This window comes from Halichoeres trimaculatus, unplaced genomic scaffold (assembly GCF_033239565.1).
Source record: "Halichoeres trimaculatus isolate MK-OKI-2021-1 unplaced genomic scaffold, fHalTri1.1 fHalTri1_scaffold_18, whole genome shotgun sequence".
In the NCBI taxonomy this organism is placed as follows: domain Eukaryota; kingdom Metazoa; phylum Chordata; class Actinopteri; order Labriformes; family Labridae; genus Halichoeres; species Halichoeres trimaculatus.
In genome coordinates this window covers 19,831,517-19,849,799 of record NW_027437196.1, presented here as the reverse complement: position 1 = coordinate 19,849,799, position 18,283 = coordinate 19,831,517, and the positions used below count along the sequence as shown (strand labels likewise).

At 38.9% G+C, this 18,283-nt stretch overlaps 2 protein-coding genes across 2 annotated transcripts; one reads left to right on the top strand and one right to left on the bottom strand.

The window, feature by feature from the left end:
* Positions 1-744: 744 nt before the first annotated feature.
* Positions 745-16,036, top strand: pde1ca (phosphodiesterase 1C, calmodulin-dependent a). Its single transcript, XM_074693980.1, has 17 exons — positions 745-1,415; positions 5,495-5,545; positions 5,687-5,846; positions 6,059-6,172; positions 7,048-7,227; positions 7,540-7,606; positions 8,213-8,329; positions 8,780-8,920; positions 9,180-9,280; positions 9,591-9,719; positions 9,852-9,953; positions 10,291-10,411; positions 11,940-12,021; positions 13,055-13,175; positions 13,694-13,857; positions 14,015-14,299; positions 14,385-16,036. Exons 1-17 carry the CDS (start codon positions 1,331-1,333, stop codon positions 14,543-14,545), a joined length of 2,181 nt encoding a protein of 726 aa, XP_074550081.1. The 5' UTR covers positions 745-1,330; the 3' UTR covers positions 14,546-16,036.
* An 80-nt stretch (positions 16,037-16,116) lies between these two features.
* ppp1r17 (protein phosphatase 1 regulatory subunit 17) lies at positions 16,117-18,080 on the bottom strand. The gene is made up of 4 exons (XM_074693864.1): positions 18,007-18,080; positions 17,297-17,406; positions 17,020-17,166; positions 16,117-16,266 (listed from the first exon to the last, which is right to left on the bottom strand). Exons 2-4 carry the CDS (start codon positions 17,379-17,381, stop codon positions 16,196-16,198), a joined length of 303 nt encoding a protein of 100 aa, XP_074549965.1. The 5' UTR covers positions 17,382-17,406; positions 18,007-18,080; the 3' UTR covers positions 16,117-16,195.
* Positions 18,081-18,283: the final 203 nt, after the last annotated feature.

Sequence of the window (18,283 nt, the reverse complement as noted above, 5' to 3'; positions counted from 1 at the left end):
TACCAACCATCCGCCAACAAACCTAGGACCCTGGAAATGCGAGTATTTTAAATGCTGTGTGCTGTGGAGCAGATGTAAGAGCTTTTCTTCAGTGTCCCCCCTGTCTCTGTGTTAGCTTGAGGATGCTAACTTTAGCTGCTGTTGTTTTAGCCTGTAATGTTAGAGTAAACAAGCTTCGCTGTTTTCTAAACATTGTGCACTCAGAGCTTGTGGCGCCGCTCTCAGTGACGTGGAAGAGCGGGGCGGTATCAGCAGTGGCTCATTTACATATGAAGCTCACGCCCACTAAATCAGAGCGTTCTGAACAGAGGGGCTATGAGAGCCTGGAAACAATGCAGCTGTGCTTGATTTATTGGCTTTTTGAACCAAAACATGTTACTACCATTTCATGAAGACATCAATGATCCATATTAAACTGAAGAAAAGGAGCATAATATGGGACCTTTAACTCAAAGTGCATAAATTGACTTTAGCTGCTTTAACATCAGTATATGTGTAAGGGTTTTGCAGATAAAACTATTACCTGGCCTCAATAAAAACCAAGGACAAAAAAGTTGGAAATCATCTGCAACAAAGAAGTGAAGTTTTTCCTGCTTGCCAAAAGGATTGCAATAAGAGAACCCAGTTAAAGGCATCTGAAACAGTCCTCGATATGGTCCATCATGTTCTGTAGCTATGCTGTTTTAAAAGGAGAGCATGCGCATGTGTGTGTTATGTGTGCACTTTTATGTGGCTACAGGATTTAGGCATTAACACAGGGTAATACAGAGGGATGAATGACCAGCTTAGTTATATGGTGACATCACCACATTCATATTTTTGTGAGAAATAGATAGATTTGAGGTATCCTGTGAGCAACACATTGTAAAGAGGAATTTAGGTGTACTCAGTGCAGCCCATTAGAGTCAAAAGAAGGCAGAAAGGCAGAGAGGAGGGAACAACAGAGCTAATCAGCAGGAGAATAATCTACAAGCTTCAGTGAAGAGGGGAAATGGCCAGCTGAGGAGCAGACGTATATCTTATGCTGTGATTGGAGCCAGAAGCAGAATGAGACAGAGTGAGAGAGCTGCTATTGTGAGTGCTCCTGCAGGATCACTGTGGCCTTGAGGGATGAGGAGCACAGAAGAGGAAGCCAGCTTTTTTCCTGAACACGACTGCCGAGAGCTTCACACCACCTCCAGCCTCCAGCGGGACTACAAGCACTACCAGGGCAACAGCCACTCAAGGGGAACAGCCTCTGGGTTCAGTCCTCTCCTGGGAAGCAGTGTTCTGCTCTCTACACTCATCCACTGACAAACAGAAAGCAGAGGAGTACATTTCAAGTGCTGCAATGACAGAACAGACGTCTAAAAAACAGGGATTTAAAAAGTGTCGGAGTGCCACTTTCAGTATTGATGGCTTCAGCTTCACTATTGGTAAGAGACTGTTGAACTGAGGTGTGTGTGTGCACGCGCGTGTGTGTGTGTGTGTGTGTGTGTGTGTGTGTGTGTGTGTGTGTGTGTGTGTGTGTGTGTGTGTGTGTGTGTGTGTGTGTGTGTGTGTGTGTGTGAGTGAGATGTTGCTGTGTGCTGAACAGATGGATCTCTTTACTTAAGATTTATTGTGTTTGATTTGTGCTCACTGTCATAAGACACATTTCTCTGTGAGATCTCTATCATGTGTTCTGTGCACACAGCATTTCTCTTTTCAGGCTGAAGTATTTTATCCAGTCATTCACTCTGCGCTGCTGCACCCACATGTTCAATTCTGTTTCCACTGCACTTCTGTTTTTTTCCTACAGGTGTGGGGCTAGTATAGCTGGCTAGTTGGTAGTGCTTTCTACAGTGACTAAATGCTGTAGAAACTGCATGGTGTGCAAGCCCAACAGTCATCAGGTGACTGTTGAGTTTATGTTAAAGAGATTTTCTGTTATGGTGATGATGAAACTGTGTTTGTCTCCCACTAACTCTCAGTGAAAAAGGCAGACAGTCTGCTAGTTTCCTGTCAAGGGAGTGATAAATATTGTCATAATCTAATGTTGGGGGAATATTTAAGTGTAGAGATTTTATCTCTCCCCTTAGTGAAGGCTGGAAACAGCACCATGAGAAGGCAAGCAGACAGAATGGTCCAATTCATAGCAAAAATAAATCATTTTTAATCTGTTTGAGCCTGAAAAGGGTTACTTTATTACATGAAAACTCAAATTGCTCTTGTGCCTTGTTCAAGCACAAACAAGGGTAAACCATGACCACCAAAAATTAACACTTAATTACATCTGTGTGTTACCAAGCAAGCCTGCAGCTTTCAATGTGTATTCACTGTCAATAAAGCTTAAAAATAGATATAACATTTTACTTATATGGAAGCCTGAGTTACAGGAATGACTGAATGCTAACTTAATGATCTGTCCAAATTTTACTACATCCACATGCTTCATGTGCATTTAATAACAGTAATTACTGCAGTTTCAAAAAGCATCCAAACATTCTGTGTCCTTAATTTTAAAGCATCAGAGCACCCTGAGATTTTTTTTATTGTTGAGTACAAAAAGTTGAGGACAGTTAAAATTTGTGAAGATTTGTGAAGAATCAGATTGTTTGAAAGTTGAAGAAGTTTCTCTTTGAGCTCATTCCCTGTATGCATGTATTCCACATCCAAACTAAATCAATATATGTACACAGAAGGCAAAATAAAACATAAAAATAAAACAGGCCCTCAAATATTGTGCATATGTTTCGGCCTCGTGTGATTTAATTTCATCATGATAGGCTTTGAGGAATTTCTAGGTATTTCTATAACAGCACAGATCTTCGCACATCCACTCCTCAGGCAGGTGCGTCAGATGAAGACAAAAGAGTCCAAATTTACCAGAAGAAAAACATAAGTCTGGCACACTGGCCAACTTCCAGAGAGAAAAATACTATAGTAATGCATCAGGTTTTTTTGTTTGTTTGTTTTCTTAAGTATTTCCAAACAAAGAACAACATACAAAATTTGAAGTAATTATACAAAATTAGTCAAATATATTGAGCACTTTTTAAAAAATGTTTCCAATATTTCCACTGGATGACATATCTCATCTCCTGACAGTATTTGACAAAAGGGCAGAAATCATGATTCAGTAACCCTTTAACACACATCTGTTTTTCTTGTATTAAAGTAGTAAAGAAATGTGCAAGTGGAAGGTTTGGAGCACTTGACATCTTGGTCAGACAAGCTTTATGTCGGCATTCTTAATTTCAACTATTGACACTTACAACGTCATTCTTCTCCATGCTGCATCTCACAGTTTGAAGAAAGTGACAAGGATCTAAAGCAGACAACAAACCATCACCTGGACACATTAGTGTCATTGTTCCATTGAATTCTGTGTCCAAAGGTCGCATACAGGGTGGTGTTAAAAACTGAGAATATTCTGGAGTAAAATTTAGCTGAAGAAGGTTGCATAGTAACAGAGAGAGCAGTATTTTTGTTGCATCTCTAAAAACCTAAAACAAGGCCACTCCACCTGCAAACCATCTTCCAGAGCAGGAAGCTGCAGAGTTACATTTGTAGCAGTCTGATAATGTCATTCATCAATAACAATGGGTAAAGTCTAAGCATTTAAATAAAATACTGTACACAAGGTATTGTATTTTTTAATGTATCTTTAATTGTTTGTGTTTATAATTAAGATGCCTTCTTTAAAATATTCTTGCGAAACAGGTCTGTCTGTATAAGTAGAAGAGAAGGCCATGTACTTTATGTGTGTGTGTGTGTACCTGAGTGTTTACTGACTGCTGTCTCTATGGAAACCAGAGGAGAAGGAAAATGACAATGACATCATTTGGCTGGTGCAAATAAATATGTGTATATACGTGTGTGTGTGTGTGTGTGTGTGTGTGTGTGTGTGTGTGTGTGTGTGTGTGTGTGTGTGTGTGTGTGTGTGTGTGTGTGTGTGTGTGTGTGTGTGTGTGTGTGTGTGTGTGTTATCAGTTGTTAGGGAGCTTAGCTCAGGGAGTCATTATCACTGATGAAGTGTCCTGTGTCACAGAGCGTAATCTGGCCGCACTTTATCTCATCCTTTACGTCTGATTCCAGCCACACTCTTATCCCCCAATCATCACTTTCTCACTCCACTTTATTTTTCCATTCTCTTTCTCACCCCCTATTACACACACAAACACACACATACACAAACACAGATTCCAGTTCTTCTCTCCTGGCTACCTCTGATTTAATGTTGGAGTAATAAAGTGTCACAGTTTTATAGTTTCCTAATTAATGCATTGATAGTTATGGTATCCTTTGTGTATTACAGACTACTTAACAGACTTCATTACCACATAAAGTCTTACATGATTTCCTGCAAGAAGTCATAACAAAAATAAAATACAAGAGAACTCAAGTTGAGATAAATGAGAGGATTTAATGGAAGAAAAAAAAAGAAGATAAAAAAAAAAATTCAAAGAACACAGGGAGCACCTGTGGACCACAAACCAAGATATAAAACAAAACTAAAAACAGGACAGAAACATGGACACACAGTCAAGGAATACTTGGTAACATGGATTACTTGTAAGAATGAGGAGGGATAAAGACAACAAACAGAAAACACACATGACAAAGGGGCCACACCTGATAAAGTGTTTACTTAACTACAACTCTGTTCCACTTTTTTGTATTCTTTTCTTAAGTTTTGCATGTTCTGTAACATTTAGAATAATAAGAACATGTTTCGTGCCAGAACTGACATATGAAGAAGAACCAGCTCCTCTTGCCATACGAAGATAATCCCCTGCCTGTTTGTGTAAAGGATTGATTGAGTAGAGCAATAGGACAAACATTTAGAGTGCTGTCTTAATTCTTATACCAAAAATGCCTGTCTTTAAAGATGTGACGGATTGTTTTATGTTTAGTTTGACTCAGCAGAGCATCAGTAGTTTATTTCTGGGTTTTCCTGCTTCTTCCCAAAGTCTGAAAATATGCCGTTTAACTTGTCACTCAGAGCTGTTTGTTGTTTAGAGTTTGTTAATGTGTGTTGGGCTAAATGATCGCTTGTCTCTACATGTTATCTCTGTGATAAGCTGTAGATCTGTCTTGGGTGTACCTCACTTTTTGCCCGATGGCACCTGGGATAGGCTACAGCGCTCCCTGCGACCCTGATAAAAGGACAACTGATATAGTTAATGCATGGATTGTAGCAAAAAAGACCCTCCCACTGAATTACAGTTTAAGCACGTTATAATTAATTGTGGTGAAGTGAATTGTCCCCAAACTCCAAATGAGGCTAGGTAAAAAGAAAGCACAAAAAGGCAATTTTCTCCCAGTTGTTCTGGTGTGCCTTTGATTTGTGAATTTGTAAATTCATTCACATCCGTACATTTGTTTCAGGTCATTTGCTAAGTCGTCCTCAGCACAGGTGCACTGAAGGTAAAGGTTTGGATCAGGCAAAGAATGGGAACTGAAACCATGTTAATAAATGTCTTGAACTGACGATAAAAAGCTAAGAAAATTCCAAATATTTCTTTCACAGTTGCCAACGAAACTGGAGAAAGTAAGTTCCGTCCACTGGCCCGCTTCACACGTGAGTTTATCTCTGTTCAGTTCATTTCTTTCATCTGGTCTGACAGTAGTGTGTCACTGGTTATGATCCTTAGGTGCTAAAAAATAGCTTCAATATCTGTGTCATTTGGGTAACACTGTTTTCTCTTCTAAACACTTTTAGGCTCAAGGTCTCAAAACGCATTATGCACGGCTGTCTTATCCCATGCTGGCCTCACCGAACACAAAGGGGTCCCATTGGACCCACGAAGCAGCGAGGAGATCCTAGCTGATGACCTGCCAACTCCAGATGCACCTGACGCCATGGGAAAGACTGCTATCAGGTTGGGCTTTGACACATTTATTTCTATGCATGTATGTGTGCTGTGTAGACAATTAATTTCAGTCCAATCATCAGTCTCGTTAGTGCTCGGGACTTGAGGGAAACGGTCATTTTCAAATCCCCTGTCTGAGCCAACCTGAGGGGGCACAACAATGTGGCGTAGCTTCAGTGAACTGGTGACGCTGATATTGGTGTGGTCACTTTTTGTTGCAGGTTGCGTTGTCTTGTGAAGCAGCTTGAGAGGGGGGAAGCATCTGTAGCGGACTTGAAGAAAAACCTTGAGTATGCTGCCTCAGTCCTTGAATCTCTATACGTTGAGGAAACAAGGTAAGAAACTGTCAGGGCAGTTCTGTTGTCAAACTATTTACCCAAAGTTTAAAGTAGAGGGAAAAAAGTTAAGGAAGTGCAAAGTTCAGCTCTTGCATGCTGCTCTCTTGCAATGAATGGTCATTACTACATAGCGACCTCTGGGGGTGAAAACATACAAGTAAATGCAGAGTACAGACACCCGCAGTTCTACGAGTATCCACTGGAGGCTGGCTCCAAAAGCTGAGGAAATCTCTGCATAGCCCAAACCAGAGTACGTATTGATGCAGCAGAGCTAATAGTTTTACTATGTGGGGCAAAAATAAGAAAACACATTTACGTTAATTAATTTTGACTTAGAATATAGTATTCAATGTTTAAACTGTTACCAGAATTGACATCTTTTTGGATCAGTGGAAAACAAAGTTTAACTTTTGATGAACTCTGTCCCCTTCTGCTGCCATGCTACAAAATATAGCAGTTGCTCAAAGAAGCTGTAAAACTATGTTGTACAGAGGGTAAAATTTTAATGAGCAGCAAGTGCCACTAACAGTCTTTAATCCAGAGCTTTTATGATTAGGCTGACGGTTTAATGACACAGATTTCAAAAAACTGGGGGATTGTGGTAACAGCCAAGTAGCAGGATGCTTTTTGAAAAAAATCATAGCAAGACACTCGACCCCAGTTTGCCCCGATTCCATAGACACCAGTGTGTATGTGTGTGACAGAAAGATTTTCAGTTTTGTGAGCAGCCTCTGCCATCAGAACATGAATGTTAATGTTAAAGGCTTGAACGTGACATGTGATGGAAATGTGTTTTGCAGCCCCAGTAGTTGATGAATCAGCTTCAGTCAAGCTGTGGAGAGCTGTGGAGAGCTATGTGCTTGTCTTTTCAGGCGGCTGTTGGATCCAGAGGATGAGCTGAGTGACATTCAGTCAGACTCAGTGCCATCAGAGGTCCGTGACTGGCTGGCTTCCACTTTCACCCGACAAAGACGCCTAATGCGCCGTAACGAAGACAAGCCACGATTCCGCAGCATCGTCCATGCAGTACAGGCTGGCATCTTTGTGGAAAGGTTTTGATTCATTTTACTCTGGCTTATTGTTAGTCTTCTGTTCAGTGCAGAAAAATGTGAGATTTCTCACACTTGGATAGGAAGCAGTCCTGTATGCTATATGTTTTAATGTTTACACTTTATTGTTGTACTTTTTACTTTTTTTCATAATATCATTTTTTACATGTATACTCTCATGAAATTTTGGACCCAAATAAGTTTTATTCTTCAGCATATGATAAAGTGTTATGTGTGTATGTTGGCTGAGTTGCTTTTTTTCCCTGTACTTTGTGATTATGTGTTGGTGTATATTTTTATGTTCCTGTGCTACAGGATGTACAGAAGAACTTCAAACTTGGCTGGTCTTCATTATCCCCCCAATGTCATCACTGTGCTTAAGGTGTGTCAACTGCTCATTTGTGATGAAAATATTTCCAATCAAGTCAAAAGTAGAGTGATCAAGCTTTTATTTTTTTATTCAGTGGTATATTTAATATGTTTTCCACAAAGTGCCAAGTGTCATGCCAAGTGTTTAAAAATATTTTGATCATTAATATCAATAATATTAATATAACAATGCTTCTTGGCGATATATTTCTCTTTTTAAGCTAAAATTGTGGGATGAGCAGCAGAGCCAAGTGTGTGGTTTGGGCCCTTGAAAAATCTGCCAAATCTTATCTTCCAATATCATTTTATAAAAGTTTTAAAGTATAGTTTCCTGTTATATAAACCTTAAGAGTTTCCTTAAGTGGCATTAAGAGCAATAACTAGTATGACATTTGTTGGCTAACAATACATTTTCCACAGCACTTGATTAGTGCACTATGTTTCTGTTTTTAAATGTCTTTAAAGACAATTCCCATATTTCCACTCAAGTAACATGGACTTTTCTACCATAGACTGAAATGATGAGTTCAGATAGTTAAGACTCTGTAGTAAACTAACAAACAAAGGATGGGGTTTGTCAACATGTGTGTACTCACTTGTCTGTATGTGTCTATTGCAGCACGTAGATACATGGTCCTTTAATGTGTTTGCACTGAATGAGGCAAGCGGAGACCATGCTCTGAAGTTTGTCCTCTATGAGCTGCTCACAAGATATGACTTGATCAATCGTTTTAAGGTATGCAAAAAGAGAAAAGAAAAGGAAACATATTCTTTTCAGTCACAAGTATGTTTTTATTAATGAAGTTAGTATAAGGAAGAATACTGTTCAGCTTCTCTGCCCTTTACAATGTCTGAAATTGAATCAAGCATCAGACTCAAGTCGATATGACAAATATATAAGTTAAATATTTCAAAACGTGTGTACAATTTAACATTTAATGAATGTCCTTGATATAGTCACTACTGAAGAATCAAGATTTAATTGGCAGATAACATCTTAATACTCACCATCTCAATTTTAATCAATTGTTTCTGTCGTTCATGTATATGCAAGAATTTTGTGTTTTTTTCATTAAATGAAAGTATACTCTGGCTTTAATGCATAATTTTTTAAGACTTGTTTAAACACAGTATGTCACCATTTAAAGCTTTTAAGCACATCTTTAATGTGTGACCTTAATTCCAGGTCCCTGTTTCTGCTCTCATATCTTTTGCTGACTCGTTGGAGGTGGGTTACAGCAAACACAAGAATCCATACCACAATTTGATGCATGCTGCTGACGTCACACAGACCATTCACTACCTCCTGCTGAAGACCGGCATCGTAGTAAGTTTTGGATTGTGTCGATTCAAAAACAGAGCCAAGAGAGGGTGGTCTGGGACAGTTTGTGGTTATGATACTTCATTGTTCTTTGTGAAGCCCTGTTACTAACAAAACCTCCCAAGGCACAGAGGTCTCAAGTTGAAATCCCTAGCTAGCTATTTTATCTTACAGCATTTCAGAAACAGATGAGTCATGTTTAACAAGTGATGTCTTTTTGACTGTTTGTCACATCTTGCTCTTCTTCCTGCTTTCTCTTTCACAGCATTGGCTTACTGAGCTCGAGATATTCGCAATCATTTTTGCTGCTGCCATCCATGACTATGAGCATACAGGGACCACAAATAACTTTCACATTCAGACCAGGTAGTTTAACCCAGCTTTATTTATTGTATTTAATTTAGGGCAGTTTCTAAGGACTGGAATAAGTCCAGCTGCCTGGAATAAGATGTAATGGTTAACAAAAAATTGACATGCATCAGTCAAGTCAAAACAGTTACAAAGAATAACCTTGGATGTTTTTAGAGACTTTCACAACATTGTGATAGTATTCAACGTTCTTGTTGTGATTTTTTAAATTATCACTGTAGTGAGCGATATAATCATGCCCATTTAAACAGTTTAGTTTTACAACAAGATAAGTTACCAAACTCATGTAGTTTTGTGTGATTTCCAGGTCAGACACAGCCATGTTGTACAACGACCGGGCTGTTCTGGAGAACCACCATGTCAGCGCGGCATACCGACTTCTTCAGGATGATGAAGAAATGAACATCTTCTCTAGTCTTTCTAAAGATGACTGGAGGTGAGAGGAGACAATACCCATAAAGCTCTGCGCCTCCTGTCTCCAAGTCAATTTCAGATCTTCTGTAGGTATGTCAGTTTTTTTCTGAAGCAGGGTTGTGACACTTTTCTCTCTTTTTTATCTTTTCTTCAGAGAACTGCGTAACCTGGTGGTGGAGATGGTGTTAGCGACGGACATGTCCTGCCACTTTCAGCAGATCAAAGCCATGAAAAGTCTCCTGCAGCAGCCTGAAGTGTGAGGAGTTGGTTTGACTTCTGTTTCAGTCGAACTTTTGTTGATGTTAGCAGCTCTCACTGTGCTAAATTAAGTAAAGGGGAATTGAACATGAAGGCTTTTCTTTGGCCATACCAAATACACACCACCTTTCCCTTCTTAATTTACAGTGACATAACTTTTTATGATTAAATTTGCTTTCTATTTCCTCTGAATGGTTAAAATTTCAAGTCTTTCCAATCAAAATGTTATCATTTGGTGGACTACAAAGCAGCAAAATGTTGGTACCAAAAATGTCTTACCTTAAACACGTGGACAGCAGCAGTATGTGAGACTGACAGGTGGACTGTGTTTACAGGATTGACAAACCAAAGGCCTTATCCCTGCTGCTGCACACTGCTGACATTAGCCATCCTGCCAAACGCTGGGAGCTCCATCATACCTGGACTTCATCTCTACTGGAGGAGTTTTTCAGACAGGTATTCACCAAAATGTTCCCGGAAGTTAGACCTGAGTCTTCTTTAGTATATTCTCTGAATGAAGAATTGATACAAAACATGGAAGCTACTGGAAAATCAACACAATTGACCTACGGCTAAGTCACACCCCTTCCATTCACTCAGACAAACAATGAACATTTAGTGACAGGCAATACGACAGGCAACATGGTAGGAGACCTTTCGAAGAATGGTATTGATGATTTTTGGAAATGGAAAGATCACGTCATCTAGAAGTCACCAAAAGGGTCCAAACTTAACATTGGAGGGATACATGAATGATTTGATTGTTCAGAGGGTCAATAAAAAGCTTTGGTTGCAAGGCAAAATTTACGGATCCAGGTATTAGCAAACCTGATAAACCACACCTCGTTGCCATCAACATTTCAGATGACAGGATAGAGGATTAGCATTGGTCAGAGAGAAATATAACGGCTTTTACCATCTTTACTAAGAGTGTGTCTCTGTTAGTTTGGGGCTATGGTATTTTCACTGAATCGTTCAGCACAAAGTTTGCCAAGCTGTTATCTCGGCTAGTACAGATAAGTTAATGAAGCTAAGATACAGAAGCTAACATTAGTTTAACTAGAGTCTTGGACAACAGCTAACAATGACATACAATCACCAAAGAACAAAAGCTAGAACAAAACAGGCCAATGAACTCACAAACAAAGAGACATGATGAAAAACACAGCTAGGAGCTAGCGACAGGCTAACTTTAGCTAATGCTAGAGAGAGCATCCCAAACAGTCCAGCAGTGGTGGTTTTAGCATTGAAGATAACTTTAGATTTTTTCCAGAGAGTGACATGTTGCCTCAAATATGTCAGCTTACTTTAGAACAGATGAAGACATCCTTGTTAATTTTATTCACATTAAGTTAATGTTGTGGTCTACGACACAACTCCATCCAAAGAAGACAGTTTTCTCTGTTGAGATGTGGCTTATGAAAGGGTAAAAAAACACATCCCATCTTCCAGCTTCTCAGGACACTTTGTTGGAGTTGCATATACCTCATGAACAGTTTGACCATTTTAAAATTCAAATCTCAGAAAAACCTTATAAGACAGAACGAAAACTGACCTTCTGCAATGTATTTCAATGAACGTACGGGCAGAGAATGTTGTATTGGAAGGCGATACGCACTGTGATCGGCTCCTCGCATTTGTGGGTGGGACTTAGCCATAGGTCAGTTTGCAGGTCAATTTAAACTTATTCAACAAACTATTCTTTTTGTTTATAAAAAAGAAAGTTATGTCACAAAAAGAGTCCAGTCCCACTTCCACATTTGTTTTAGTGATGTTCCTGAATGCAATAGGAGAAACTTAATACTTAATTTTAGTTTTCTCCCAGGTGGCCCTTAGAGCCATTTCTTAGTCACTCTAATCCATTTATGATTTTTTTCCCCCTCTTGTTAAATGGAAACAAAGCATTACATTTGTTTGTAGTGTGTGTGGTTAAACCTGCTTAGGTAAATCTGACAGGGTTTTAAAATCTTAAAAATCTCTACAGGGTGATAAAGAGGCAGAGCTTGGTCTGCCCTTTTCTCCTCTCTGTGACCGCAACTCCACCATGGTGGCCCAGTCCCAGATTGGTAAGACTGTAATACTGTTGGGGATGGATTTACTAAGATTTCATTTTTCTTTTTTTTCTTCTTTTATTAAACTTAATTTTTAATGTTTGACAACAATTATATAACAGACAACTTTTAGACAGACAGGGTCATAATGAGTAAGATAATTTTTTTTTTCTGGCATGATATCATATCATACTGTAAAAGAAGGAAGCAAGAGCAGTCAGATAGTAACAAAATTTGTACATATATGTATATTCATACCCATGCAGACACACATGCATTTGTACATGTTTACATACACAAACACAAACAGACATACTCATGTACACACATATGCATATGCACACACACAGATGAACACATTCACACAGCTAAAATGAGAAAAGCAAAACACATAAATAAGTACAAACAAAAAGGAGAATAGGGGGAGTTGTGCTATGCAATGGTGCAAATGTTTATTTCTTTAGTGTCCAAGAAAGATTTAAAATCCTCAAGGGTCCGATCAGTCCAGGAATTTACATGGTGGGAAGAAAGATGGTTGCTTGCTACAATGAAAAGCTTGAAAAGAAAAAAAAAACTTGTTACATACTCATATAGGTTTTCCAATTTTGCTTATCCAATTCACCTCTTCCAGTCGCTTGTTTTAGAGAGTAAGTAAGTTGTTCCATACAGTGAATTTCTTTGACAATTTCTTTCCATCCAATGAGAGTTGGGGGTTCTTTTTTCAACCACTTTCTTGTAATGGCTTTTTACTGAGATTTCCTTGAACTATATTCAGCTCTAAATAAAATCTTTGTTTATGTGTTTGCGCCTTTTGTGTTTACAATAGAAGGTTCAATTTCCAGTCAAAAGGTTTAACGTATAGAGAGATGCTTCATTATGTCTTTTTGTCAATGTTAATGAAATTTAGTTAGGGTAAATTTTGAAGTAGTGATACTCATAGATGTTCTTGGAAATGTGTGTTCTTTGTGTACTTTTTTTTTTTTTTTACATATATGCTTATGTTTGTGTTTTAAACGATTACTTTATCTCGGGTTTCCGTGTTCTGCAGGTTTCATTGACTTCATTGTGGAGCCAACATTTACAGTGTTGACAGAAATGATTGAGAAGATTGTGACACCGCTCATCGACGAGGCTTCTCGCTCTGGACTGCCTGGCTTTAGACGCCCCAGGTGACTCAGACCACCCTGACCAATGTGGCACTCTGGGCAAAGATAGACAGATTCCTTTAGAAGAAGTTATCCCCAATCAAATGTATCCCAAACATTTTTCATGATGAGCAGTTTTTATCCAAGCGTTTTGAATCCTCCATTTGATTTACTTCAGCTCTACAGTAGAGGTCAGTGTAGAGCAATGAATGAGAAGTGAAGGGGCCCATAAGTACATTTGACTTAAAACTCTTGGGTTTTTAGAAAAGTTAAGTCTTTAAGATATAAGAATTTCATTCAGACATTACATTAGTATGACTGATGTAAAACTTGAAAGTCCATGTTTTTCTTTTGAATGGACCAAAATCATGTTTGCTGATTATACAAAGATTTTTATTATTTTTGTTTTTAGCTTTCAGTCTAAAAACATTTGTTTTTGATTGATTGTTCAGTAAATGGATAAAGCTGCTGTTCATGTAAACTAAACATCATTTGAATGTGTGTTTTTATTTGTTTTTCCCCTCTTGTCTGCGCTATCCCAGTGACACCAGTATTAACAGCAATGATGGTAAGAACCCCAGTGTGAAGAGTACAGGCTCAGAGGGCTGCTGCTCGTTGGCCTCAGTGGACTTCAAGAGCTTCAAGGTGACGTGGAACCAAGAGATTCGTCAGAACAGGGACACGTGGAAAGCACAGGCGGCCCAAGGTAGCCACACTGCCCTCTTCATATCTTTCAGTTATTAAAAAGTCTGTTTGCTAGTTCACATTTTGTACAAAGTTGCTCAGTTCTTGGACATCTATGTTTGCTTGATTATGGAATGTGTTTGTTTTTTTGTTTGTTTTTATGGTGCCGGTGATGGCAGACCTTAAGGAAGATACCAAGAAGGAGGCAGAGGAGAGTGGACATGAAGACAATAAGACAGACGTTGAGAAAAAGTCAGACAGCAATGCTGAAGCTGTTAAATCGGGACAAGAGGAGAAGAAAACAGACGCTACAGGACAAGAGGAGGAACAAGACTCCACAACAAAAGAGGGAAAAGGAGGGAGTAACTCAGGAGGGGCTGAAGGCTCCGCAAAGGAGTCAGACCAAAATCACAACACCAAGAAGGACGCTGAAGGCCATGCTGAGAAACAACAGCCACAGAACGGTACGCTCCTACACCTCCACCTTTCCTCACACTGAGTGATAACTAAAGTGTTTTAATGCTGACTAAGATCTGACTGTTTCCACAGACCAGCCGTCTGACTGCCCTCTGATCCACTACTGCAAGAGACCCAGTTACTGTGCCAGCTCCTATCGGCTGGTCAGGTCAAAGGTCACTGAAATGCGGCCTATTGACGCGAGGGGGAAAGCCAGGAGGCTTCAGCGCATCTCCCTGCGGCGCAGAAAGTGACCTGGTAGTATTAAGCATTAGAGATGTCAAACCATGATAGTGAGCATTTTCCTCAGTTTAACTCTCATCCTGTCACTGAGACCATGCTGCTCCAGCTACACTCTGTTCTGTTTATGAGTTCACTTCATTTACATCTAACAGATCTTACATGTCTCTTTTTTGGTCATATTGTAAAAGTATGTTTTGATTTTAAATAGTTTCCTAAATGAATTGAAATTTTGCTTGCTTTAAAATCCACCAGTGAACATAATCAGTGCATTAAACTTTGGTATTTTTAAGGTCATACTATTTGTTTAGAAGCTTCTCCTTTGCGCTCATTGTCCACTCTCATCTATTCTCAATTGGTAAGAGTCATTCATCTAAATTTATTTTAACGTAATCCTTGTCTATCCTGCCACTGTGTTTGTTTTCCATTTTATTTTTTTTTACCTAGTTTGAATTTCCTGTACATGGGGGGAACACGCATTGTTCCCCCCATGTCCACAGCTTCCTCCCACAACTCAAAAACTGTTTTTAAAGGTTTGAATGACTCTAAATTGGCAGTGGATACAAGAGTTTTTCAGCCTATGTCAGCCTGGTGCCAGATGGGTTTGGCGTCTCAAAGGTTAAGTTACTGAACCCATGTGTGAGGAGTTTCCCAACAACACAAGTTAGCAGAGCAGCAGAGGAAACCTTGAACCAAACTATGGCTGTAGATTGGTGAGAGAATAAAAAGTAAGTGAAGCTGAGGATTGTTTACATAACACTTGTTTTGAAAAGTAATTACTGACAGTTTATTCCTTTTTTTTTTTGTATTTAACATGGATGCAAAAAGTTGAAGAACACTGTTTTCAGAAATATCACAGTGTGTTGAAACAATAATGTTTCTCTTTTTTTTAATGATATTGAATGCCTTAAATTCAGAAAACCAGAACTACACCAGAAATAAACATTATAGTAGTAAAAAGAGGTGTCAGGTACCCAGTGTCAGTCTCACTGTCTGTAAACTGAGTTTTTCCATAACTAAAGAGGATAACAAATAACAACTGAAGCAATGAATCATCTTCTCCTGAACTTTTGCCTTTTTCTAGTGATTTTGTCATTTTAAATGCATCAAAATGCAGTGACCATAAAAAATAATAATTTAAAAAATCACCAGAGGTCTTTTTAAAAGCCATTAAACAAAAGCCAATGCATTTAAAAATGCAAGTTGCTCACTTTTTTAATTTTTTTTGTTTTAGTTTAAGCCCGTTTCATGTAGGGTAAATTAATGATGCTACAACATCTTAAGAAGAATGAGCTGCTTTTCTATGTAAAAGTGAGGACGGGCCTTTGTTCAAAACTTGCTGAATAAAGAACAAGTTTAATGTTTCCAAGACCCAGTTGTCACAAAATGCCTCAAAGATATCATCTGAAGTATTTTCTTCTTTTTAGCTTTTGTCCAGTGATGGAAATGTGTGTGTGTTTGACTGCTCCGCTTGTTACTGTTAATAAAAAATAACTTTTTTAGAATTTCTTTTTTCACTGTACTCAATTTTATTCTGTTCCAGGAGGGGATAAGACAGAAAAACTTTAAAATGTTGATAAAAATAAGAGGTCTGGTTAAAGAATCTTTTAATGAAGTTTGAACATAAAATTTTATTGTCAACAAAATGAATGTGAAACAAGGCTTTAATCCTTTACATCATTCTCCTCATCTTCTAAGTGCACCATCTGTTTCCCTGCTTTCAGTACTCTGGCTCCTAAGAAAGGAAAGAAAAAAAATACAAGTGAAGCAAATTCACTGAGATGACTTTGAGAGGCAGTTTGTTGTGAAGGTAAATGCTGAAACACAAAGCTGACGACAGGAAAATAGGGTATTAAGACCTAGCAACATCAACACCAACTCATCAAATAAGGCAGTGTGATGTAGTTGGTGCAGGTGTGTGGAGCTAAATGCTAGTCCAGGATAGCAGCTCCGCACGAGGCAGTAAACGGACCGAGAGGTACTTTCCCCACGTTAGTTTTATTTTACGAAAAACTAAACATGTCGCCAGGTATCCACTGTAACAAGTAATCTCTGCAGACATGAAGACTGCACGGTCTGGTCTAACCTCCACCAACACGTCACGGCTGAAAAACTCAGTCAGTCAGGAACGCTGTCTCCGATCACACGTGTAGAACTCAACAAAACGAAAGAGAAGAGGCTCCTCCTAGTGGTCGCCCTCGGTACTGCCGCAGTGCATTCATAATACGATAGGACTGTTATAGCAGCGAGACTGGATCCAGAAAGTGGAGTCAAGGAAATTATTTGTGACACAACCACACCAAAAATCTCAAATGTCCAAATCTAAATGTGTAGTTTTCCATTGGTAAAGAAGGTTTTCAGTTGTTTAAGAATAAAAGCGTTCATTTTTGGTTAAAGCTGGAAAATTGATTAATTTGATTGCCTGTCGACATTAATATCAAAGTTCCAGATCTAAGAAGATCTGAGAAGTGTCTCTGAGAGCAGTGACCTGGTAAATGAGGAGGAGAGTTGAGGACAGGTGTGTCTTTTCTGCGGGGTTTCTTCAGAAGGTCTTCCTCCTGATCCTTTGCACAGAGAGCCTCCTCCTTATCAACATTTCCCATTCCTGACTCCACCAGGCTCTCTGGAAGCTCATCTGCCACATGGACAACACGTTAACACATGTATCAATCTCTTTTTCAGGAGAATAAATTTCATATTTCTATGTTTAAGAACAGAAGGATGAGGTTTTCTGTTTTTCTACCATGTGATAAAAAAAAAAACACCTTTTATCCTCTCACAGGGTCTGCTCTCCTGTGTCATCAGTCGATGTTCAGGCTCCAGGGTTAACCTCATACAGCCAGTCGTCATCTGTCAAACCCTCAGGGCTTTCTGTCTGAAAGATCACATAACACACACACACACACACACACACACACACACACACACACACACACACACACACACACACACACACACACACACACACACACACACACAATACGCTTGATCCTTTCGTAAGTGTCCTCCTATGAATAATGTATATGTGTGTTTTTTTTTCTTCCTAACTGATAAATGTTATTCACCTTAGGCAAAAAAAAGCTCCTCTCGTATAATCCTCACATTCAAACATTTCTTACTCTCAAACATCATCAAACATCATGATTAATCCCAGTGTGGCTCTCGTGTGCATTTCACATCTGATAGTCCAGATTCAGCTGATTAATCAAGTCAGCTTCTTCCGACCCTATCTTACTTTCTAAATAGACAAAGATAACTTATTTGATAAAAATGCTACATGAGACAGTTACTGTGAACACCAGAGGAAGACATAAAAACAGCAGTGGTCAAAACCGTACAATAAATAAAATGGGAGCACTTTAAAAAAAAATAAAGCAAGACAACAGAAAGCCTAAAAAGAAAGTTTAATGAAAATTTAAAAAATAAAGGCAAAAGCAATCAGATGTAAGACATAAGGGTTAAAGTGTGTTCTTACCTCAGTCTCAGCTGTGTCACAAAGACAGACTGGAGCTGTGTTACTCTGGGTTATGAAGCTTGAAGGCGGAGCATCCTCTCTCCTCTGAGTGTCTGATCTCCTCATACATGTTGGCTGTATGTTACGTTTTGCTTTAGTTGGCTATTGTGACGCACTTGTGACAGATAACTAAGAGGCAAAGTATGTATGTAAACATAAATTACATGTATAACTAATTAGCATACTGAAAAGAAATGGAGCCTCAGTGCAAACAGCATGATGGGTATTAGATCATGTT